Source organism: Oncorhynchus keta, chromosome 8 (genome assembly GCF_023373465.1).
Source record: "Oncorhynchus keta strain PuntledgeMale-10-30-2019 chromosome 8, Oket_V2, whole genome shotgun sequence".
Taxonomy (NCBI): domain Eukaryota; kingdom Metazoa; phylum Chordata; class Actinopteri; order Salmoniformes; family Salmonidae; genus Oncorhynchus; species Oncorhynchus keta.
This window is the reverse complement of record NC_068428.1, coordinates 41,363,312-41,387,788: the sequence shown is the minus strand read 5'-3', so window position 1 is coordinate 41,387,788 and position 24,477 is coordinate 41,363,312. Positions and strand designations below refer to the sequence as shown.

General features: G+C 47.1%; 1 protein-coding gene across 50 annotated transcripts in view; it reads right to left on the bottom strand.

The window, feature by feature from the left end:
- The window catches only part of LOC118377262 (ras-related protein Rab-15-like), a 37,404-nt gene that overhangs the window by 5,326 nt on the left and 7,601 nt on the right, over window positions 1–24,477 (bottom strand). For 2 of the 50 annotated variants that reach the window (XM_052524202.1, XM_052524213.1), the window contains exons 2-9: window positions 8,862–8,922; window positions 8,486–8,546; window positions 8,336–8,352; window positions 8,036–8,102; window positions 7,986–8,002; window positions 7,836–7,902; window positions 2,448–2,525; window positions 1,955–2,110 (exon numbers count right to left, since the gene is read on the bottom strand). In XM_052524202.1, coding sequence (XP_052380162.1) covers window positions 1,955–2,110; window positions 2,448–2,525; window positions 7,836–7,902; window positions 7,986–8,002; window positions 8,036–8,102; window positions 8,336–8,352; window positions 8,486–8,546; window positions 8,862–8,922 — 524 coding nt within the window. Of the gene's footprint in view, window positions 1–1,954; window positions 2,111–2,447; window positions 2,526–7,835; window positions 7,903–7,935; window positions 8,003–8,035; window positions 8,453–8,485; window positions 8,547–8,861; window positions 8,923–24,477 lie in introns of those variants that run through there. The other 48 variants (XM_052524230.1, XM_052524232.1, XM_052524233.1 and 45 more) reach the window with 48 other exon arrangements.

Below are 24,477 nucleotides of genomic sequence, written 5' to 3'. Positions count from 1 at the left end.
AATCATAACAAAAGAACTAAGGTCAGAACGTGACAGTGTAGACATTGTTAATGTTGTAAATGACTATTTTGTAGCTGGAAACGGCAGATCTTTTATGGAATATCTACATAGGCGTACAGAGGCCCAATATCAGCAACCATCACTCCTGTGTTCCAACGTGCCGTTGTGTTAGCTAATCCAAGTTTATCATTTTAAAAGGCTAATTGATCATTAGAAAACCCTTTTGCAATTATGTTAGCACAGCTGAAAACTGTTGTTCTGATTAAAGAAGCAATAAAACTGGCCTGCTGTAGACTAGTTGAGTATCTGGAGCATCAGCATTTGTGGGTTCAATTACAGGCTCAAAATGGCCAGAAACAAAGAACTTTCTTCTGAAACTCGTCAGTCTATTCTCATTCTGAGAAATGAAGACTATTACATGAGAGAAATTGCCAAGAAACTGAAGATCTCGTATAATGCTGTGTACTACTCCCTTCATAGAACAGCGCAAACTGGCTCTAACCAGAATAGAAAGAGGAGTGGAAAAACACCAGTCTCAACGTCAACAGTGAAGAGGCGACTCCGGGATGCTGGCCTTCTGGGAAGAGTTACAAAGAAAAAGCCATATCTCAGACTGGCCAATAAAAAGAAAGACACTGGACCAAGGAGCGGTCAGCACAGTCACTGGATCTCAACCCTATTGAGCTGTTGTGGGAGCAGCTTGACCGTATGGTAACTATGTAGGGAAGAAGCAGTCAGCTGGTATTCTGTCTATAATGGAGTGGCCAGCACAGTCACTGGACCTCAACCCTATTGAGCTGTTGTGGGAGCCAAGCCATTAAGCCAATCCAACTTGTGGGAGGTGCTTCAGGAAGCATGGGGTGAAATCTCTTCAGATTACCTCAACAAATTGACAACTACAATGCCAAACAACTGCAAGTTTTTAATCGCTGCAAATGGAGGATTCTTTGACAAAAGCAACGTTTGAAGGACACAATTATTATTTCAATAAAAAAAAATCATTATTTATAACCATGTCAACATCTTGACTATATTTCCTATTCATTTTGAAACTCATTTCATGTATTTTTTCATGGAAAACAAGGACATTTCTATGTGACCCCAAACTTTTGAACAGTAGTGTGTATATATGAACAGTAGTGTGTATATATGAACAGTAGTGTGTATATATGAACAGTAGTGTGTATATATGAACAGTAGTGTGTATATATGAACAGTAGTGTGTATATATGAACAGTAGTGTGTATATATGAACAGTAGTGTGTATATATGAACAGTAGTGTGTATATATGAACAGTAGTGTGTATATATGAACAGTAGTGTGTATATATGAACAGTAGTGTGTATATATGAACAGTAGTGTGTATATATGAACAGTAGTGTGTATATATGAACAGTAGTGTGTATATATGAACAGTAGTGTGTATATATGAACAGTAGTGTGTATATATGAACAGTAGCAGTCAAAAGTTTGGCACACCTACTCATTCAATGGTTTTTCTTTCTTTAAAACTCTGTTCTACACTGTATAATAATAGTGAAGACATCAAAACTATGAAATAACACATATGGAATCATGTAGTAACCAAAACAATTGTTAAACACGAGTGTGCAAAGCTGTCATCAAGGAAAAGGTGGGCTACTTTGAAGAATCTCAAATATGTAGAAAATCATCAAAATAAAGAAAAACCCTCAAATAAGTAGTTGTATCCAAACGTTTGACTGGTACTCTATATATATATGTACTGTGCATATATATATATCACTGTATATATCACTTGGACTCTGGGAGATACAGACTAAGACAAAGTGACTCAGGATGAAATGTTGTTCCATTAAGTGTGGTTGCCCTGGTTCACCTGCGTACCAGTAGTCCGGCCGTGGTGCTTGGCGTTGGCCTGTGACAGACAGGCGACCATACACAGTGTTTGTTCAGGAGCTGTCAGCCACTCACCTCTGTGATGTTATAGTTGGTGAAGGCACTTGTCTCAAAGAAGTCCATCCCATAATCCTTGGCCAGCTTGTTGCCCTGTCCTGTAGCAACCTGTCTCTTCTCCTCCTCGTCTGACTTGTTCCCTATGAGGATCCTCTGGATGTTATCAGGAGCATACTGAGGGAGGGAGGGAGGGAGGGAGGGAGGGGGGAGGGAGGGAGGTGGGAAGAAAGGAAGAGGGGGAGGGATAGAGCGGGAGATGGAGGGAGGGAGGGAGATGGGAAGAAAGGAAGAGGGGGAGGGATAGAGCGGGAGATGGAGGGAGGGAGGGAGATGGGAAGAAAGGAAGAGGGGGAGGGAGAGAGGGGGTGAGGGACAGAGAGGGAAGACAAAGCGAAGAAAGAGAGGGAAGAGAAAGCGAGACAGAGTCATTCTGTATGATTTGACAAAAGCACCTGTGCCATTATAAAACATTTTAGCCTGAACCTCTAACCCCCAACTCCCTTGATCTCACCTCGTCCACATCGCTGGCCCACTTCATGATGTGCTGGAAGGATCGCTCACTTGTGATGTCATAAACCAGGAAGATTCCCTGAAGAGAGGAGAAAAGGAAAGGAGAGGGGCGGGGAGAGGATGGACGAGGAGAGAAGAGAGGCAGGAAGGAGATGAGGGATGGGAAAGGAAGGGGAGAGAAGGGAAGGGGAGGGGAGGGGAGGGGAGGGGAGGGTGAGGTGAGGGGAAGGGAAGGGAGGGGAAGGAAGGGAAGGGAAGGGAAGGGAAGGGAAGGTGAGGGGAGGGGAGGGGAAGGAAGGGAAGGTGAGGTGAGGGGAGGGGAAGGGAAGGGAAGGGAAGGGAAGGGAAGGGAAGGGAAGGGAAGGGAAGGGAAGGGAAGGGAAGGTGAGGGGAAGGGGCAGGGAAGGGAAGGGAAGGTGAGGGGAAGGGGGGGAGGGGAAGGGAAGGGAAGGAAGGGAAGGGAAGGGAAGGGGAGGGGAAGGGAAGGGAAGGGGAGGGAAGGGAAGGGAAGGGAAGGGAAGGGAAGGAAGGGAAGGGAAGGGAAGGGAAGGTGAGGGGAGGGAAGGGAAGGTGAGGGGAGGGGAGGGGAGGGGAGGGGAGGGGAGGGAAGGAAGGAAGGGGAAGGGAAGGGGAAGGGAAGGGAAGGGAAGGGAAGGGAAGGGGAGGGAAGGAAGGGAAGGGAAGGGAAGGTGAGGGGAAGGGGGAGGGAAGGGAAGGGAAGGGAAGGTGAGGGGAAGGGGAGGGGAAGGGAAGGTGAGGGGAAGGGGGAAGGGAAGGGAAGGGAAGGGAAGGGAAGGGGAAGGAAGGGAAGGTGAGGGAAGGGAAGGGAAGGGAAGGGAAGGGAAGGGAGGGAGGGAGGGAGGGAGGGGAGGGGAGGGGAGGGGAGGGGAGGGGAGGGGAGGGGAGGGGAGGGGAGGGGAGGGGAGGGGAAGGGGAAGGGGAAGGTGAGGGGAGGGGAAGGAAGGAAGGGAAGGGAAGGGAAGGGAAGGGAAGGGAAGGGAAGGGAAGGGAAGGGAAGGGAAGGGAAGGGGAAGGAAGGGAAGGTGAGGGGAGGGGAAGTGAAGGTGAGGGGAGGGGAGGGGATGGAAGGGGAGGGTGAGGTGAGGGGAAGGGAGGGGAGGGGAAGGTGAGGGGAGGGGAGGGAATGGAAGGGGAAGGTGAGGGAGGGAGGGAGGGAATGGAAGGGGAAGGTGAGGGGAGGGAAGGGAGGGAAGGAAGGGAAGGGGAGGGGAGGGGAGGGAAGGGAAGGGAGGGAAGGTTGAGGAAGGGGAGGGGAGGGGAGGGGAAGGAAGTGGAGGGGAGGGGGAGGAAGGGGAGGGGGGGAGGGGAAGGTGAGGTAAGGGGAGGGGAAGGGAAGGGAAGGGGACGGGAGGGGAGGAAGGGAAGGTGAGGGGAGGGGAGGGAAGGGAAGGGAAGGAAGGGAAGGTGAGGGAAGGGGAGGGGAGGGGAAGGAAGGGGAGGAAAGGGGAAGGAAGGGGAGGGGAAGGGAAGGGGGGGGAGGAAGGGGGGAGGAAGGGGAGGGAAGGGGAAGGAAGGGAAGGGGAGGGGAGGGGAAGGAAGGGAAGGGAAGGGAAGGGAAGGGGAAGGAAGGGAAGGGAAGGGAAGGGAAGGGAAGGGAAGGGAAGGGAAGGGGAGGAAGGGGAGGAAGGGGAGGAAGGGGAGGGAAGGGGAAGGAAGGGGAGGGGAAGGAAGGGAAGGGAAGGGAAGGGGAGAAACATGTCATCTGATTCTGTTATGGTTGTCAAAGCAACACCACGTATTATAGTATCCATGGGTGATAAGGGTGGTGAGTGGACAGGAGGAAACTGTTACTATGACACTAAATAGGGTGGCAGGTAGCCTAGTGGTTAGAGTGTAGGGATGGCAGGTAGCCTAGTGGTTAGAGTGTAGGGATGGCAGGTAGCCTAGTGGTTAGAGTGTAGGGATGGCAGGTAGCCTAGTGATTAGAGTGTAGGGATGGCAGGTAGCCTAGTGATTAGAGTGTAGGGATGGCAGGTAGCCTAGTGGTTAGAGTGTAGGGATGGCAGGTAGCCTAGTGGTTAGAGTGTAGGGATGGCAGGTAGCCTAGTGGTTAGAGTGTAGGGATGGCAGGTAGCCTAGTGGTTAGAGTGTAGGGATGGCAGGTAGCCTAGTGGTTAGAGTGTAGGGACAGTAACCGAAAGGTTGCTGGATCGAAGATAAAACATTTAAATAAAACTATCACCAGGAAACTGTTACTATGACACTAACTATCACCAGGAAACTGTTACTATGACACTAACTAGCACCAGGAAACTGTTACTATGACACCAACTAGCACCACGAAACTGTTACTATGACACTAACGAGCACCAGGAAACTGTTACTATGACACTAACTTGCATCAGGAAACTGTTACTATGACACTAACTTGCATCAGGAAACTGTTACTATGACACTAACTTGCATCAGGAAACTGTTACTATGACACTAACGAGCACCAGGAAACTGTTACTATGACACTAACGAGCACCAGGAAACTGTTACTATGACACTAACTTGCATCAGGAAACTGTTACTATGACACTAACGAGCACCAGGAAACTGTTACTATGACACCAACTAGCACCAGGAAACTGTTACAATGACACTAACTATCACCAGGAAACTGTTACTATGACACTAACTAGCACCAGGAAACTGTTACTATGACACCAACTAGCACCACGAAACTGTTACTATGACACTAACGAGCACCAGGAAACTGTTACTATGACACTAACTTGCATCAGGAAACTGTTACTATGACACTAACTTGCATCAGGAAACTGTTACTATGACACTAACTAGCACCAGGAAACTGTTACTATGACACTAACGAGCACCAGGAAACTGTTACTATGACACTAACTAGCACCAGGAAACTGTTACTATGACACTAACTATCACCAGGAAACTGTTACTATGACACTAACTAGCACCAGGAAACTGTTACTATGACACTAACTAGCACCAGGAAACTGTTACTATGACACTAACGAGCACCAGGAAACTGTTACTATGACACTAACGAGCACCAGGAAACTGTTACTATGACACTAACTTGCATCAGGAAACTGTTACTATGACACTAACTAGCACCAGGAAACTGTTACAATGACACTAACTATCACCAGGAAACTGTTACTATGACACCAACTAGCACCAGGAAACTGTTACTATGACACTAACTAGCACCAGAAAACTGTTAATATGACACTAACTAGCACCAGGAAACTGTTACTATGACAGTAACTAGCACCAGGAAACTGTTACTATGACACTAACTAGCACCAGGAAACTGTTACTATGACACTAACTTGCATCAGGAAACTGTTACTATGACACTAACTAGCACCAGGAAACTGTTACTATGACACTAACTAGCACCAGGAAACTGTTACTATGACACTAACTCGCATCAGGAAACTGTTACTATGACACTAACTAGCACCAGGAAACTGTTACTATGACACTAACTAGCACCAGGAAACTGTTACTATGACACCAACTAGCACCACGAAACTGTTACTATGACACTAACGAGCACCAGGAAACTGTTACTATGACACTAACTAGCACCAGGAAACTGTTACTATGACACTAACTTGCATCAGGAAACTGTTACTATGACACTAACTAGCACCAGGAAACTGTTACTATGACACTAACTAGCACCAGGAAACTGTTACTATGACACCAACTAGCACCAGGAAACTGTTACTATGACACTAACTAGCACCAGGAAACTGTTACTATGACACTAACTATCACCAGGAAACTGTTACTATGACACCAACTAGCACCACGAAACTGTTACTATGACACTAACTAGCATCAGGAAACTGTTACTATGACACTAACTATCACCAGGAAACTGTTACTATGACACTAACTCGCATCAGGAAACTGTTACTATGACACTAACTAGCACCAGGAAACTGTTACTATGACACTAACTTGCATCAGGAAACTGTTACTATGACACTAACGAGCACCAGGAAACTGTTACTATGACACTAACGAGCACCAGGAAACTGTTACTATGACACTAACTAGCACCAGGAAACTGTTACTATGACACTAACTAGCACCAGGAAACTGTTACTATGACACTAACGAGCACCAGGAAACTGTTACTATGACACTAACTAGCACCAGGAAACTGTTACTATGACACTAACTAGCACCAGGAAACTGTTACTATGACACTAACTAGCACCAGGAAACTGTTACTATGACACTAACTATCACCAGGAAACTGTTACTATGACACCAACTAGCACCACGAAACTGTTACTATGACACTAACTAGCATCAGGAAACTGTTACTATGACACTAACTATCACCAGGAAACTGTTACTATGACACTAACTAGCACCAGGAAACTGTTACTATGACACTAACTAGCACCAGGAAACTGTTACTATGACACTAACTAGCACCAGGAAACTGTTACTATGACACTAACGAGCACCAGGAAACTGTTACTATGACACTAACTAGCACCAGGAAACTGTTACTATGACACTAACGAGCACCAGGAAACTGTTACTATGACACTAACGAGCACCAGGAAACTGTTACTATGACACTAACTAGCACCAGGAAACTGTTACTATGACACTAACTAGCACCAGGAAACTGTTACTATGACACTAACGAGCACCAGGAAACTGTTACTATGACACTAACTAGCACCAGGAAACTGTTACTATGACACTAACTATCACCAGGAAACTGTTACTATGACACTAACTATCACCAGGAAACTGTTACTATGACACCAACTAGCACCAGGAAACTGTTACTATGACACTAACGAGCACCAGGAAACTGTTACTATGACACTAACTCGCATCAGGAAACTGTTACTATGACACTAACTAGCACCAGGAAACTGTTACTATGACACCAACTAGCACCACGAAACTGTTACTATGACACTAACGAGCACCAGGAAACTGTTACTATGACACTAACTAGCACCAGGAAACTGTTACTATGACACTAACTCGCATCAGGAAACTGTTACTATGACACTAACTAGCACCAGGAAACTGTTACTATGACACTAACTATCACCAGGAAACTGTTACTATGACACTAACTCGCATCAGGAAACTGTTACTATGACACTAACTAGCACCAGGAAACTGTTACTATGACACTAACTAGCACCAGGAAACTGTTACTATGACACCAACTAGCACCACGAAACTGTTACTATGACACTAACTAGCACCAGGAAACTGTTACTATGACACTAACTAGCACCATGAAACTGTTACTATGACACCAACTAGCACCAGGAAACTGTTACTATGACACCAACTAGCACCACGAAACTGTTACTATGACACTAACTAGCAGAGAGAGTAGTTAACTTACCTGATCTGACCTCGTACCTGCAATATCATGAGGAATAGTAGTTATCTTACCTGATCTGACCTCGTACCTGCAATATCATGAGGAATAGTCATTATCATACCTGATCTGACCTCGTACCTGCAATATCATGAGGAATAGTAGTTATCATACCTGATCTGACCTCGTACCTGCAATATCATGAGGAATAGTCATTATCATACCTGATCTGACCTCGTACCTGCAATATCATGAGGAATAGTAGTTATCATACCTGATCTGACCTCGTACCTGCAATATCATGAGGAATAGTAGTTATCATACCTGATCTGACCTCGTACCTGCAATATCATGAGGAATAGTAGTTATCATACCTGATCTGACCTCGTACCTGCAATATCATGAGGAATAGTAGTTATCATACCTGATCTGACCTCATACCTGCAATATCATGAGGAATAGTAGTTATCTTATCTGATCTGACCTCGTACCTGCAATATCATGAGGAATAGTAGTTATCATACCTGATCTGACCTCGTACCTGCAATATCATGAGGAATAGTAGTTATCATACCTGATCTGACCTCGTACCTGCAATATCATGAGGAATAGTAGTTATCATACCTGATCTGACCTCGTACCTGCAATATCATGAGGAATAGTAGTTATCATACCTGTGCTCGTCTGTAGTACTGCTTAGTGATGGTCTGATATCTCTCCTGTCCTGCTGTGTCCCTGGAAGAAATCAAAAGTCAATCACCCTCTCTTAGAAAATAACCATACAGGCCAGTGAATAGTGATAATATCAGGCTGTTTCGATCCACGGTGGATCTTTGTGAGTTCAAAAAAAAGTTTTTAATCTTGAGGTACGAGTCATTGCGAAAGGTTTTTGTGCACTACAGAGAGGGGATGTCCTATTGTCTGAACTTGTTTAGTGTCCCGTCTGTAAAGCAGCCGTATGTCAGCCACTGTAAGCCTGAACACGAGTGTCCTCCTAAATGACTAACATGGTGTCAATGTAGAATATGAATGCAGCTGCTTTTGGTTTACCAAATCTGTATCCGCACTTTGATGCCATCTATCTCTAGCGTCTTCATTTTGAAATCGACTCCTGAGAAGAGACAAAGAACAGACAAGTCAATATTGTGCCTATGGAAACCTCAGATCAATTCATCCTATTTAATGTGTGGAGAGGGGAGGCGAGGTTAAGTTGAGGCGAGGTTAAGTTGAGGTGAGGTAAAGGTGAGGTGAGGTTAAGGTGAGGTGAGGTTAAGGTGAGGTGAGGTTAAGGTGAGGCGAGGTTATGGTGAGGCGTGGTGGGGGGGGGGTGAGGTGAGGTGAGGTGAGGTAAGGGGGGATGAGGTGAGGTGAGGTTAAGGTGAGGTGAGGTTAAGGTGAGGCGTGGTAGAGGGGGTGAGGTGAGGCGAGGTAAAGGGGGTGAGGTGAGGTGAGGCGAGGTAAGGGGGGGTGAGGTGGGGTTAAGGTGAGGCGTGGTAAGGGGGAGTGAGGTGAGGTTAAGGTGAGGTGAGGTACGGCGGGGAGTGAGGCGAGGTTAAGGTGAGGTGAGGTAAGGGGGGAGTGAGGTGAGGTTAAGGTGAGGCGAGATAAGGGGGAGTGAGGTGAGGTTAAGGTGAGGCGAGGTAAGGGGGGGGAGTGAGGTGAGGTTAAGGTGAGGCGAGGTAAGGGGGGGTGAGGTGAGGTGAGGCGAGGTAAGGGGGGGGTGAGGTGAGGTGAGGTTAAGGTGAGGCGAGGTAAGGGGGGGGTGAGGTGAGGTTAAGGTGAGGCGAGGTAAAGGGGGGTGAGGTGAGGTGAGGCGAGGTAAAGGGAGGGGTGAGGTGAGGTGAGGTAAGGGGGGGTGAGGTGAGGTTAAGGTGAGGTGAGGTAAAGGGGGGGTGAGGTGAGGTGAGGCGAGGTAAGGGGGGAGTGAGGTGAGGTACGGCGGGGAGAGCTGAGATTTTCTCTTCTGTTTTCTATCCTAAACTATAAGACTAATATGCTTTTGGCCGATCTGAAATACTCTCTCAGACTAATACTTAGGTAAACATACATGGCATTTAACCACCCCAATAGTCAACAAACAGCTCTAACCAATGAACCCCAACTAAAAAAGCTAAAAGACTCACAAACCATTACTCATGATGTAAGGCTCCACTCCAGTGAAGGGTTAACTGAGGCAAATCAATACTCAGTCCCTCAGACACTCAGACACTCTGCCTGTGGTGTGTTTTTCATCAGTTCCATTCCTCCTCTACTCAGCCTGAAATACTGAAATACTGCTTTTAAACTGCAGTGTGTTCACTTGATAAGGGCCTTGGCACTGAAACTCATCTGTCGACCCTGTAGCCACTCTCTCAGACCCTCGGACTTAACCCGTGAGATGCCCATTGTGGGTGATACACACCTCTTCTGTCGACCCTGTAGCCACTCTCTCAGACCCTCAGACTTAACCCGTGAGATGCCCATTGTGGGTGATACACACCTCTTCTGTCGACACGGCACTCCCATGAGAAAGATACATCTGATAGATGTGACATATTGCTTTTGTACTTCAGCGTGTTCATTCGAAACGAGTCTCATCTCGGCACGCATATCTAAAACACGATAGACAACTTGTGACACTCTCACAGGCCTACCTACTTTTCATACTTCATCTCTGCACTCAGGAACTCATCTCATCTTAAACACGATAGACACTCTCTCACAGGCCAAGACTGGAGTTCACTCCACTTCAGGGAGAGACAGAGAGGCCCTGTTAATGCAGTAAAGCAGCCAACTTTTAAAGAAAAGGTTTCTACCTAGAACCTAAAATGGTTCTTCGGCTGTCCTCACAGGAGAACCCTTTGAGGAACCATTTTTGTTTCCAGGTACGACCCTTTTGGGATCCATATATGTCCCTTTCCACAGAGGGTTCTACCTGGAACCCAAAATGGTTCTACCTGGAACAAAAAAGGGTTATCCTAAGGGAACCCTTTTGGAACCCTTTTATCAAAGAGTGTAGAACTGTGTGACTACTAGGACTGTCTGACTACTAGGACTGTCTGACTACTAGGACTGTGTGACTACTAGAACTGTGTGACTACTAGGACTGTGTGACTACTAGAACTGTCTGACTACTAGAACTGTGTGACTACTAGAAATGTCTGACTACTAGAACTGTCTGACTACTAGGACTGTCTGACTACTAGGACTGTCTGACTACTAGAACTGTGTGACTACTAGAACTGTCTGACTACTAGAACTGTCTGACTACTAGGACTGTCTGACTACTAGGACTGTCTGACTACTAGAACTGTCTGACTACTAGGACTGTCTGACTACTAGGACTGTCTGACTACTAGAACTGTCTGACTACTAGAACTGTCTGACTACCAGAACTGTCTGACTACTAGAACTGTGTGACTACTAGAACTGTCTGGCTACTAGAACTGTGTGACTACTAGGACTGTGTGACTACTAGAACTGTGTGACTACTAGGACTGTGTGACTACTAGAACTGTGTGACTACTAGGACTGTCTGACTACTAGAACTGTCTGACTACTAGAACTGTCTGACTACTAGAACTGTGTGACAACTAGGACTGTCTGACTACTAGAACTGTCTGACTACTAGAACTGTCTGACTACTAGACTGTCTGGCTACTAGAACTGTGTGACTACTAGGACTGTGTACTAGAACTGTGTGACTACTAGGACTGTGTGACTACTAGAACTGTGTGACTACTAGGACTGTGTGACTACTAGAACTGTGTGACTACTAGGACTGTCTGACTACTAGGACTGTCTGACTACTAGAACTGTCTGACTACTAGAACTGTCTGACTACTAGGACTGTCTGACTACTAGAACTGTCTGACTACCAGGACTGTGTGACTACTAGAACTGTGTGACAACTAGGACTGTCTGACTACTAGAACTGTCTGACTACTAGGACTGTGTGACTACTAGAACTGTGTGACAACTAGACTGTCTGACTACTAGAACTGTCTGACTACTAGAACTGTCTGACTACTAGAACTGTGTGACTACTAGAACTGTGTGACAACTAGGACTGTCTGACTACTAGAACTGTCTGACTACTAGAACTGTCTGACTACTAGAACTGTGTGACTACTAGAACTGTGTGACAACTAGGACTGTCTGACTACTAGAACTGTCTGACTACTAGAACTGTCTGACTACTAGAACTGTGTGACTACTAGGACTGTGTGACAACTAGGACTGTCTGACTACTAGAACTGTGTGACTACTAGGACTGTGTGACAACTAGGACTGTGTGACTACTAGAACTGTGTGACTACTAGAACTGTGTGACTACTAGGACTGTGTGACAACTAGGACTGTGTGACTACTAGAACTGTGTGACTACTAGAACTGTCTGACAACTAGGACTGTGTGACAACTAGGACTGTGTGACTACTAGAACTGTCTGACTACTAGAACTGTGTGACTACTAGGACTGTGTGACAACTAGGACTGTGTGACTACTAGAACTGTTTGACTACTAGAACTGTGTGACTACTAGGACTGTGTGACAACTAGGACTGTGTGACTACTAGAACTGTGTGACTACTAGAACTGTCTGACAACTAGGACTGTGTGACAACTAGAACTGTGTGACTACTAGGACTGTGTGACAACTAGGACTGTGTGACTACTAGAACTGTCTGACTACTAGAACTGTCTGACTACTAGAACTGTGTGACTACTAGGACTGTCTGACAACTAGAACTGTCTGACTACTAGAACTGTCTGACTACTAGGACTGTCTGACTACTAGGACTGTCTGACTACTAGAACTGTCTGACTACTAGAACTGTCTGACTACCAGAACTGTCTGACTACTAGAACTGTGTGACTACTAGAACTGTCTGGCTACTAGAACTGTGTGACTACTAGGACTGTGTGACTACTAGAACTGTGTGACTACTAGGACTGTGTGACTACTAGAACTGTGTGACTACTAGGACTGTCTGACTACTAGAACTGTCTGACTACTAGAACTGTCTGACTACTAGAACTGTGTGACAACTAGGACTGTCTGACTACTAGAACTGTCTGACTACTAGAACTGTCTGACTACTAGGACTGTCTGGCTACTAGAACTGTGTGACTACTAGGACTGTGTGACAACTAGAACTGTGTGACTACTAGGACTGTGTGACTACTAGAACTGTGTGACTACTAGGACTGTGTGACTACTAGAACTGTGTGACTACTAGGACTGTCTGACTACTAGGACTGTCTGACTACTAGAACTGTCTGACTACTAGAACTGTCTGACTACTAGGACTGTCTGACTACTAGAACTGTCTGACTACCAGGACTGTGTGACTACTAGAACTGTGTGACAACTAGGACTGTCTGACTACTAGAACTGTCTGACTACTAGGACTGTGTGACTACTAGAACTGTGTGACAACTAGGACTGTCTGACTACTAGAACTGTCTGACTACTAGAACTGTCTGACTACTAGAACTGTGTGACTACTAGAACTGTGTGACAACTAGGACTGTCTGACTACTAGAACTGTCTGACTACTAGAACTGTCTGACTACTAGAACTGTGTGACTACTAGAACTGTGTGACAACTAGGACTGTCTGACTACTAGAACTGTCTGACTACTAGAACTGTGTGACTACTAGAACTGTGTGACTACTAGGACTGTGTGACAACTAGGACTGTGTGACTACTAGAACTGTGTGACTACTAGAACTGTCTGACAACTAGGACTGTGTGACAACTAGGACTGTGTGACTACTAGAACTGTCTGACTACTAGAACTGTGTGACTACTAGGACTGTGTGACAACTAGGACTGTGTGACTACTAGAACTGTTTGACTACTAGAACTGTGTGACTACTAGGACTGTGTGACAACTAGGACTGTGTGACTACTAGAACTGTGTGACTACTAGAACTGTCTGACAACTAGGACTGTGTGACAACTAGAACTGTGTGACTACTAGGACTGTGTGACAACTAGGACTGTGTGACTACTAGAACTGTCTGACTACTAGAACTGTCTGACTACTAGAACTGTGTGACTACTAGGACTGTCTGACAACTAGAACTGTCTGACTACTAGAACTGTGTGACTACTAGGACTGTCTGACTACTAGAACTGTCTGGCTACTAGAACTGTGTGACTACTAGGACTGTGTGACTACTAGGACTGTCTGACAACTAGGACTGTGTGACTACTAGAACTGTCTGACTACTAGAACTGTGTGACTTCTAGAACTGTCTGACTACTAGAACTGTCTGACTACTAGAACTGTCTGACTACTAGAACTGTGTGACTTCTAGAACTGTCTGACTACTAGAACTGTCTGACTTCTAGAACTGTCTGACTACTAGGACTGTCTGACAACTAGAACTGTGTGACTACTAGAACTGTCTGACTACTAGAACTATGTGACTACTAGGACTGTCTGACAACTAGAACTGTCTGACAACTAGGACTGTCTGACTACTAGGACTGTCTGACTACTAGGACTGTCTGACTACTAGAACTGTGTGACTTCTAGAACTGTCTGACTACTAGAAATGTCTGACTACTAGAACTGTGTGACTTCTAGAACTGTCTGACTACTAGGACTGTCTGACTACTAGAACTGTGTGACTTCTAGAACTGTCTGACTACTAGGACTGTCTGACTACTAGAACTGTGTGACTACTAGGACTGTCTGACAACTAGAACTGTGTGACTACTAGGACTGTGTGACTACTAGGACTGTGTGACTACTAGGACTGTGTGACAACTAGGACTGTCTGACTACTAGGACTGTCTGACTACTAGGACTGTCTGACTACTAGGACTGTCTGACTACTAGGACTGTCTGACTACTAGGACTGTCTGACTACTAGGACTGTCTGACTACTAGGACTGTGTGACTACTAGGACTGTGTGACTACTAGGACTGTGTGACTACTAGGACTGTCTGACTACTAGGACTGTCTGACTACTAGGACTGTGTGACTACTAGGACTGTCTGACTACTAGGACTGTCTGACTACTAGGACTGTGTGACTACTAGGACTGTGTGACTACTAGGACTGTGTGACTACTAGGACTGTCTGACAACTAGGACTGTCTGACTACTAGGACTGTGTGACTACTAGGACTGTCTGACTACTAGGACTGTCTGACTACTAGGACTGTGTGACTACTAGGACTGTGTGACTACTAGGACTGTCTGACAACTAGGACTGTCTGACTACTAGGACTGTGTGACTACTAGGACTGTCTGACTACTAGGACTGTCTGACTACTAGGACTGTGTGACTACTAGGACTGTCTGACAACTAGGACTGTCTGACTACTAGGACTGTCTGACTACTAGGACTGTGTGACTACTAGGACTGTGTGACTAGGGAAGGAGTATGCAGACCGTGGCACAGTGAAAGGTCACTGGCTTGTCTTGCCTGGGGCTGGGAGGAGTGAAAGCAGGAAAAAACACAGACATGAAGGCTCTCGCTCTCTCTCTCTTTCTCTCTCTGTGTCTTGCTTCTCTCCAAGCATCTCTCTCTCTCTCTTCCCTTCACTCTTTCTATGCTTCTCGCTCTCCCCGTCTCTCCCTCTACATCTTTCCTTTTGATCTCTCCTGGAGTCATCCCTGCATTCAGTGATCTGGGAGTGAGTGACGTGCAGCTTCAAAGTAAATGCTTCTAAGATGTCCTCTAGAATAGATGAATGGGAAGTGGTTGGCTCAGCTATCTAAGATGTCCTCTTGAATAGATGAATGGGAAGTGGTTGGCTCAGCGATCTAAGATGTCCTCTAGAATAGATGAATGGGAAGTGGTTGGCTCAGCGATCTAAGATGTCCTCTAGAATAGATGAATGGGAAGTGGTTGGCTCAGCGATCTAAGATGTCCTCTAGAATAGATGAATGGGAAGTGGTTGGCTCAGCGATCTAAGATGTCCTCTAGAATAGATGAATGGGAAGTGGTTGGCTCAGCGATCTAAGATGTCCTCTAGAATAGATGAATGGGAAGTGGTTGGCTCAGCGATCTAAGATGTCCTCTAGAATAGATGAATGGGAAGTGGTTGGCTCAGCGATCTAAGATGTCCTCTAGAATAGATGAATGGGAAGTGGTTGGCTCAGCGATCTAAGATGTCCTCTAGAATAGATGAATGGGAAGTGGTTGGCTCAGCGATCTAAGATGTCCTCTAGAATAGATGAATGGGAAGTGGTTGGCTCAGCGATCTAAGATGTCCTCTAGAATAGATGAATGGGAAGTGGTTGGCTCAGCGATCTAAGATGTCCTCTAGAATAGATGAATGGGAAGTGGTTGGCTCAGCGATCTAAGATGTCCTCTAGAATAGATGAATGGGAAGTGGTTGGCTCAGCTATCTAAGCAAGATCTGATATATATCACAGTAGTGTTCAAACATCTGGTGTAGGATTTGAAGAAGAAAAATATTCTTGTATAAGGTGAGAGGGGTTTTCATATTGTAGCGAGTTCCGGAGGGTTGGCCCCGACAGGGACATGACCCCGACAGGGACACGACCCCGACAGGCACACGACCCCGACAGGGACACGACCCCGACAGGGACACGACCCCGACAGGGACACGACCCCGACAGGGACACGACCCCGACAGACAGGGACACGACCCCGACAGACAGGGACACGACCCCGACAGACAGGGACACGACCCCGACAGACAGGGACACGACCCCGACAGGGACACGACCCCGATAGGGACACGACCCCGACAGGGACACGACCCTGGGTCCAGCGACTGTCCCTTGTCAACACATTAGCCATTATGCCAAGAGATCCAAACCCCTTTTTATTTAACTAAGGCAAGTCAGTTAAGAACAAATTCTTATTTACAATGACGGCCTAACCCGACCAAACCCTAACGACAATGGGCCAATTGTGCGGCGCCCTATGGGACTCCCAATCACAGCCGGATGTGCTTACAGCCCAGGGTCGAACCAGGGTCTGTAGTGACACCTCCAGCACTGAGATGCAGTGCCTTAAACTGCTGCGCCACTCGCCACCCTTGATGAGGTCGCTACAATAGGATCACCAGGTGTGTAACGGTCGACTTGCAGTCCCGAAGTCTTTTGTCACAGTGTCTGTGCTCTGTGAATGAAACGGACACCGTCTATGACTCCACAGCCCATCACATCACACACAGTCGTGACAATGAAGCTCAAATACAGCTCCCCACTGAGAAAGCGGTGGCTAGTTTGTCACGGTAAGTGTTTCATCACAGTCTGCAAGGCGGAGAAGCTGTGTAGGGTTAATAGGTACAAGGAAGTGACTGGTCTAATTACCTTGAACACAGCTCACTTCTGCCTTCATTAGGTGATGACACGTCAGGAGTGTACCGTAGGCAGTGGACCTAATACAGAGTTGATAATAGTATTTAGTGTTTACAGTGTGTTTTACCCAGAGTTGATATAGTATTTAGTGTTTACAGTGTGTTTTACACAGAGTTGATATAGTATTTAGTGTTTACAGTGTGTTTAACCCAGAGTTGATATAGTATTTAGTGTTTACAGTGTGTTTTACCCAGAGTTGATATAGTATTTAGTGTTTACAGTGTGTTTTACACAGAGTTGATATAGTATTTAGTGTTTACAGTGTGTTTTACCCAGAGTTGATATAGTATTTAGTGTTTACAGTGTGTTTTACACAGAGTTGATATAGTATTTAGTGTTTACAGTGTGTTTTACCCAGAGTTGATATAGTATTTAGTGTTTACAGTGTGTTTTATCCAGAGTTGATATAGTATTTAGTGTTTACAGTGTGTTTTACACAGAGTTGATATAGTATTTAGTGTTTACAGTGTGTTTTACCCAGAGTTGATATAGTATTTAGTGTTTACAGTGTGTTTTACACAGAGTTGATATAGTATTTAGTGTTTACAGTGTGTTTTACACAGAGTTGATATAGTATTTAGTGTTTACAGTGTGATTTACCCAGAGTTGATATAGTATTTAGTGTTTACAGTGTGTTTTACCCAGAGTTGATATAGTATTTAGTGTTTACAGTGTGTTTTACCCAGAGCTGATATAGTATTTAGTGTTTACAGTGTGTTTAACCCAGAGCTGATATAGTATTTAGTGTTTACAGTGTGTTTTACCCAGAGTTGATACAGTGTGTTTTACCCAGAGTTGATATAGTATTTAGTGTTTACAGTGTGTTTTACCCAGAGCTGTATCACACGGTCATATAGTATGTAGTGTTTACAGTGTGTTTTACCCAGAGTTGATGGTGGGTGACGGGCCAGGCACGTAGTAGACGTGGGTTCGAGGAGCTGCTTATTGTTTCATGATATAGGGCACAAACACACACACACGGAAAACAGGTATACACCCACACACCTCCTACTATCCCTCACAGCCAATATGACAGCCAGAGGCTCCAAGGAGTTCACAGGTCATTGACAGGCCGACCGCTCAGGCGAGGGAGATTAAATGCATGGATCGTGTGATTAAACATGTCTCCTAAATCATGGCTGCCTGGCGGTAGCTGCTTACTGCGGTGACCAGTGGAGGTAGTGGAGGTAGTGGAGGTAGTGGAGGTAGTGGAGGTTGTGGATGTAGTGGAGGTTGTGGAGGTTGTGGAGGTAGTGGAGGTAGTGGAGGCAGTGGAGGTAGTGGAGGTAGTGGAGGTAGTGGAGGCAGTGGAGGTTGTGGAGGTAGTGGAGGTAGTGGAGGCAGTGGAGGTTGTGGAGGTAGTGGAGGCAGTGGAGGCAGTGGAGGTAGTGGAGGTTGTGGAGGTAGTGGAGGTAGTAGAGGTTGTGGAGGCAATGGAGGTTGTGGAGGTAGTGGAGGCAGTGGAGGTAGTGGAGGTTGTGGAAGCAGTGGAGGTTGTGGAGGTAGTGGAGGTAGGAGGCAGTGGAGGCAGTGGAGGTTGTGGAGGCAGTGGAGGTTGTGGAGGCAGTGGAGGTTGTGGAGGTTGTGAAGGTAGTGGAGGCAGTGGAGGTAGTGGAGGTTGTGGAAGCAGTGGAGGCAGTGGAGGTAGTGGAGGTTGTGGAGGTTGTGGAGGCAGTGGAGGTAGTGGAGGTTGTGGAGGTTGTGGAAGCAGTGGAGGTAGTGGAGGTTGTGGAGGCAGTGGAGGTAGTGGAGGTAGTGGAGGCAGTGGAGGTTGTGGAGGCAGTGGAGGTAGTGGAGGTAGTGGAGGTTGTGGAGGCAGTGGAGGCAGAGGAGGTTGTGGAGGTAGTGGAGGTAGTGGAGGCAGTGGAGGTTGTGGAGGCAGTGGAGGCAGAGGAGGTAGTGGAGGCAGTGGAGGTAGTGGAGGTTGTGGAAGCAGTGGAGGTAGTGGAGGTTGTGGAGGCAGTGGAGGTAGTGGAGGTAGTGGAGGCAGTGGAGGTTGTGGAGGCAGTGGAGGCAGTGGAGGTTGTGGAGGTTGTGGAGGCAGTGGAGGTAGTGGAGGTTGTGGAAGCAGTGGAGGTAGTGGAGGCAGTGGAGGTAGTGGAGGTAGTGGAGGCAGTGGAGGTTGTGGAGGCAGTGGAGGCAGAGGAGGTAGTGGAGGTAGTGGAGGCAGTGGAGGTAGTGGAGGCAGTGGAGGTTGTGGAGGTAGGTAGTGGAGGTTGTGGAGGTAGTGGAGGTAGTGGAGGTTGTGGAGGTAGTGGAGGTTGTGGAGGTAGGTAGTGGAGGCAGTGGAGGTTGTGGAGGTAGTGGAGGTAGGAGGCAGTGGAGGTTATGGAGGTAGTGGAGGTAGGAGGCAGTGGAGGCAGTGGAGGTAGTGGAGGTTGTGGAGGTAGTGGAGGTAGGAGGCAGTGGAGGTAGGAGGCAGTGGAGGCAGGAGGCAGTGGAGGCAGTGGAGGTAGTGGAGGTTGTGGAGGTAGTGGAGGTTGTGGAGGTAGTGGAGGTAGGAGGCAGTGGAGGCAGTGGAGGTTGTGGAGGTAGTGGAGGTAGGAGGCAGTGGAGGTAGGAGGCAGTGGAGGTAGTGGAGGTAGTGGAGGTAGGAGGCAGTGGAGGTAGGAGGCAGTGGAGGTAGGAGGCAGTGGAGGCAGTGGAGGTTGTGGAGGTAGGAGGCAGTGGAGGCAGTGGAGGTTGTGGAGGTAGTGGAGGTAGGAGGCAGTGGAGGTAGTGGAGGTAGTGGAGGCAGTGGAGGTAGGTAGTGGAGGTAGGAGGCAGTGGAGGTAGTGGAGGTAGGAGGCAGTAGAGGTAGGAGGCAGTGGAGGTAGTGGAGGTTGTGGAGGTAGGAGGCAGTGGAGGCAGTGGAGGTAGGAGGCAGTGGAGGTAGTGGAGGTAGGAGGCAGTGGAGGCAGTGGAGGTTGTGGAGGTTGTGGAGGTAGTGGAGGCAGTGGAGGTAGTGGAGGGAGGTAGTGGAGGTAGGTAGTGGAGGTAGGTAGTGGAGGCAGTGGAGGTAGGAGGAAATGGAGGTAGTGGAGGCAGTGGAGGTAGTGGAGGTAGTGAAGGTAGTGGAGGCTGTGGAGGTAGTTTAGCAGATGATTTTATCCAAAGCCATTTATAGTCATGGGTGCTGAAATATTTCACATACGGGTAGTTCTGGGAATCAAACCCACTGTCCTGGTGATTCATGCCTCGTGATCTACCAACTGAGCTACAGACCACCAGATGAACACATGGTAACAGTGTGTTAACCTGAACCTTATTAAATTAATAACATTAATGCATTCAGGTCTAGAGTTCTAAACTAACAGAACAAGAGGGGGACAGGAGTTCCTCCGGACCTCATGACCTGACAGGTAAACTCTGAGCTCTACCTAGCGTAAGGTACAGCATCTCCGGACCTCATGACCTGACAGGTAAACTCTGAGCTCTACCTAGCGTAAGGTACAGCATCTCCGGACCTCATGACCTGACAGGTAAACTCTGAGCTGTACCTAGCGTAAGGTACAGCATCTCCGGACCTCATGACCTGACAGGTAAACTCTGAGCTCTACCTAGCGTAAGGTACAGCATCTCCGGACCTCATGACCTGACAGGTAAACTCTGAGCTCTACCTAGCGTAAGGTACAGCATCACCGGATCACATGACCTGACAGGTAAACTCTGAGCTCTACCTAGCGTAAGGTACAGCATCACCGGATCACATGACCTGACAGGTAAACTCTGAGCTCTACCTAGCGTAAGGTACAGCATCACCGGATCATATGACCTGACAGGTAAACTCTGAGCTGTACCTAGCGTAAGGTACAGCATCACCGGATCACATGACCTGACAGGTAAACTCTGAGCTCTACTTAGCGTAAGGTACAGCATCACCGGATCACATGACCTGACAGGTAAACTCTGAGCTGTACCTAGCGTAAGGTACAGCATCACCGGATCACATGACCTGACAGGTAAACTCTGAGCTCTACCTAGCGTAAGGTACAGCATCACCGGATCACATGACCTGACAGGTAAACTCTGAGCTCTACCTAGCGTAAGGTACAGCATCACCGGATCACATGACCTGACAGGTAAACTCTGAGCTGTACCTAGCGTAAGGTACAGCATCACCGGATCACATGACCTGACAGGTAAACTCTGAGCTCTACCTAGCGTAAGGTACAGCATCACCGGATCACATGACCTGACAGGTAAACTCTGAGCTCTACCTAGCGTAAGGTACAGCATCACCGGATCACATGACCTGACAGGTAAACTCTGAGCTCTACCTAGCGTAAGGTACAGCATCACCGGATCACATGACCTGACAGGTAAACTCTGAGCTGTACCTAGCGTAAGGTACAGCATCACCGGATCACATGACCTGACAGGTAAACTCTGAGCTCTACCTAGCGTAAGGTACAGCATCACCGGATCACATGACCTGACAGGTAAACTCTGAGCTCTACCTAGCGTAAGGTACAGCATCACCGGATCACATGACCTGACAGGTAAACTCTGAGCTCTACCTAGCGTAAGGTACAGCATCACCGGATCACATGACCTGACAGGTAAACTCTGAGCTCTACCTAGCGTAAGGTACAGCATCACCGGATCACATGACCTGACAGGTAAACTCTGAGCTCTACCTAGCGTAAGGTACAGCATCACCGGATCACATGACCTGACAGGTAAACTCTGAGCTCTACCTAGCGTAAGGTACAGCATCACCGGATCATATGACCTGACAGGTAAACTCTGAGCTCTACCTAGCGTAAGGTACAGCATCACCGGATCATATGACCTGACAGGTAAACTCTGAGCTCTACCTAGCGTAAGGTACAGCATCACCGGATCACATGACCTGACAGGTAAACTCTGAGCTCTACCTAGCGTAAGGTACAGCATCACCGGATCACATGACCTGACAGGTAAACTCTGAGCTCTACCTAGCGTAAGGTACAGCATCACCGGATCACATGACCTGACAGGTAAACTCTGAGCTGTACCTAGCGTAAGGTACAGCATCACCGGATCACATGACCTGACAGGTAAACTCTGAGCTGTACCTAGCGTAAGGTACAGCATCACCGGATCACATGACCTGACAGGTAAACTCTGAGCTGTACCTAGCGTAAGGTACAGCATCACCGGATCACATGACCTGACAGGTAAACTCTGAGCTGTACCTAGCGTAAGGTACAGCATCACCGGATCACATGACCTGACAGGTAAACTCTGAGCTCTACCTAGCGTAAGGTACAGCATCACCGGATCACATGACCTGACAGGTAAACTCTGAGCTCTACCTAGCGTAAGGTACAGCATCACCGGATCACATGACCTGACAGGTAAACTCTGAGCTCTACCTAGCGTAAGGTACAGCATCACCGGATCACATGACCTGACAGGTAAACTCTGAGCTCTACCTAGCGTAAGGTACAGCATCACCGGATCACATGACCTGACAGGTAAACTCTGAGCTCTACCTAGCGTAAGGTACAGCATCACCGGATCACATGACCTGACAGGTAAACTCTGAGCTCTACCTAGCGTAAGGTACAGCATCACCGGATCACATGACCTGACAGGTAAACTCTGAGCTGTACCTAGCGTAAGGTACAGCATCACCGGATCACATGACCTGACAGGTAAACTCTGAGCTCTACCTAGCGTAAGGTACAGCATCACCGGATCACATGACCTGACAGGTAAACTCTGAGCTGTACCTAGCGTAAGGTACAGCATCACCGGATCACATGACCTGACAGGTAAACTCTGAGCTCTACCTAGCGTAAGGTACAGCATCACCGGATCACATGACCTGACAGGTAAACTCTGAGCTGTACCTAGCGTAAGGTACAGCATCACCGGATCACATGACCTGACAGGTAAACTCTGAGCTGTACCTAGCGTAAGGTACAGCATCACCGGATCACATGACCTGACAGGTAAACTCTGAGCTCTACCTAGCGTAAGGTACAGCATCACCGGATCACATGACCTGACAGGTAAACTCTGAGCCCTACCTAGCGTAAGGTACAACATAATTTTAGTCATAGCCATCTACAGCTAGAACACCTGGTATCTGTCAGGCTGTGGGAACACAGGGAAGAACATTATTGTTCTATTAAATCACTGTCTCTAACCTTTAGTGAGTCTGCCAAGAGTGGTAATGGCCTTTTGGTCTTCCTCTGCTTGGGAACACTCTATCCTAAATGCTGAGTCTCAGAAACAATATATATATATATATATATATAGCAATATAATATACTCCCATCTATAGAGTCTTGGCTGTGTGTTTCAGAGACACTGTCAAAAACACAGTCACAGCTCTTAGTTGAGAGTCGAAACTTGAAATGAACACAAATATTCAGAAGAAGATATTAATAGAAACACTATTTAGGACATGTGGGCCTACTTGAGTAGTTGAAGAACATGTGGGCCTACTTGAGTATTTGAAGAACATGTGGGCCTACTTGAGCATTTGAAGAACACGTGGGCCTACTTGAGTATTTGAAGAACATGTGGGCCTACTTGAGTATTTGAAGGCAAACTGAAATACAAATCATGGAGGCAGCTATAACAAATTATATTTAAGGCTTGGGGGTTAGGTTCAGGATTAGAGGTTAGGTTCAGGTTTAGAGGTTAAGTTCAGGTTTAGGGTTAGGTTGAGGTTTAGGGGTTAGGGGTTAGGGTTAAGGGATTGGAGTTAAGGTTAAGGGATTGAGGTTAGGGCATTGGGGTTAGGGTTAGGGGACTGGGGTTAGGTTTAGGGATTAGGGGTAGGGCATTGGGATTAGGGATTAGGGGTAGGGCATTGGGGTTAGGGTTAGGGTTAGGGGACTGGGGTTATGTTTATGGATTAGGGGTAGGGCATTGGGGTTAGGGTTAGGGATTAGGGGTAGGGCATTGGGGTTAGGGTTAGGGATTAGGGGTAGGGCATTGGGGTTAGGGTTAGGGATTAGGGGTAGGGCATTGGGGTTAGGCTTAGGTTAGGAAAATAGGATTTTGAATGGAAATCAATTGTTTGGTCTCCACAAGGATAGTAAAACCAACATGTGTGTGTGTGTGTGTGTGTGTGTGTGTGTGTGTGTGTGTGTGTGTGTGTGTGTGTGTGTGTGTGTGTGTGTGTGTGTGTGTGTGTGTGTGTGTGTGTGTGTGTGTGTGCGTGCGTGCGTGCGTGCGTGCGTGCGTGCGTGCGTGCGTGTGTGTGTACACTATATTGATAGTCAGAGTAGTGTTAGCCAGTGTCGGTCTGGATCTATGCCTCTCTGTGGACTCAATTTGGTTTGTTTGATCTCCAATAGAGGTCCTTAGACAGACCGCATCCCAAATGGCTCCCTATTCTCAACAT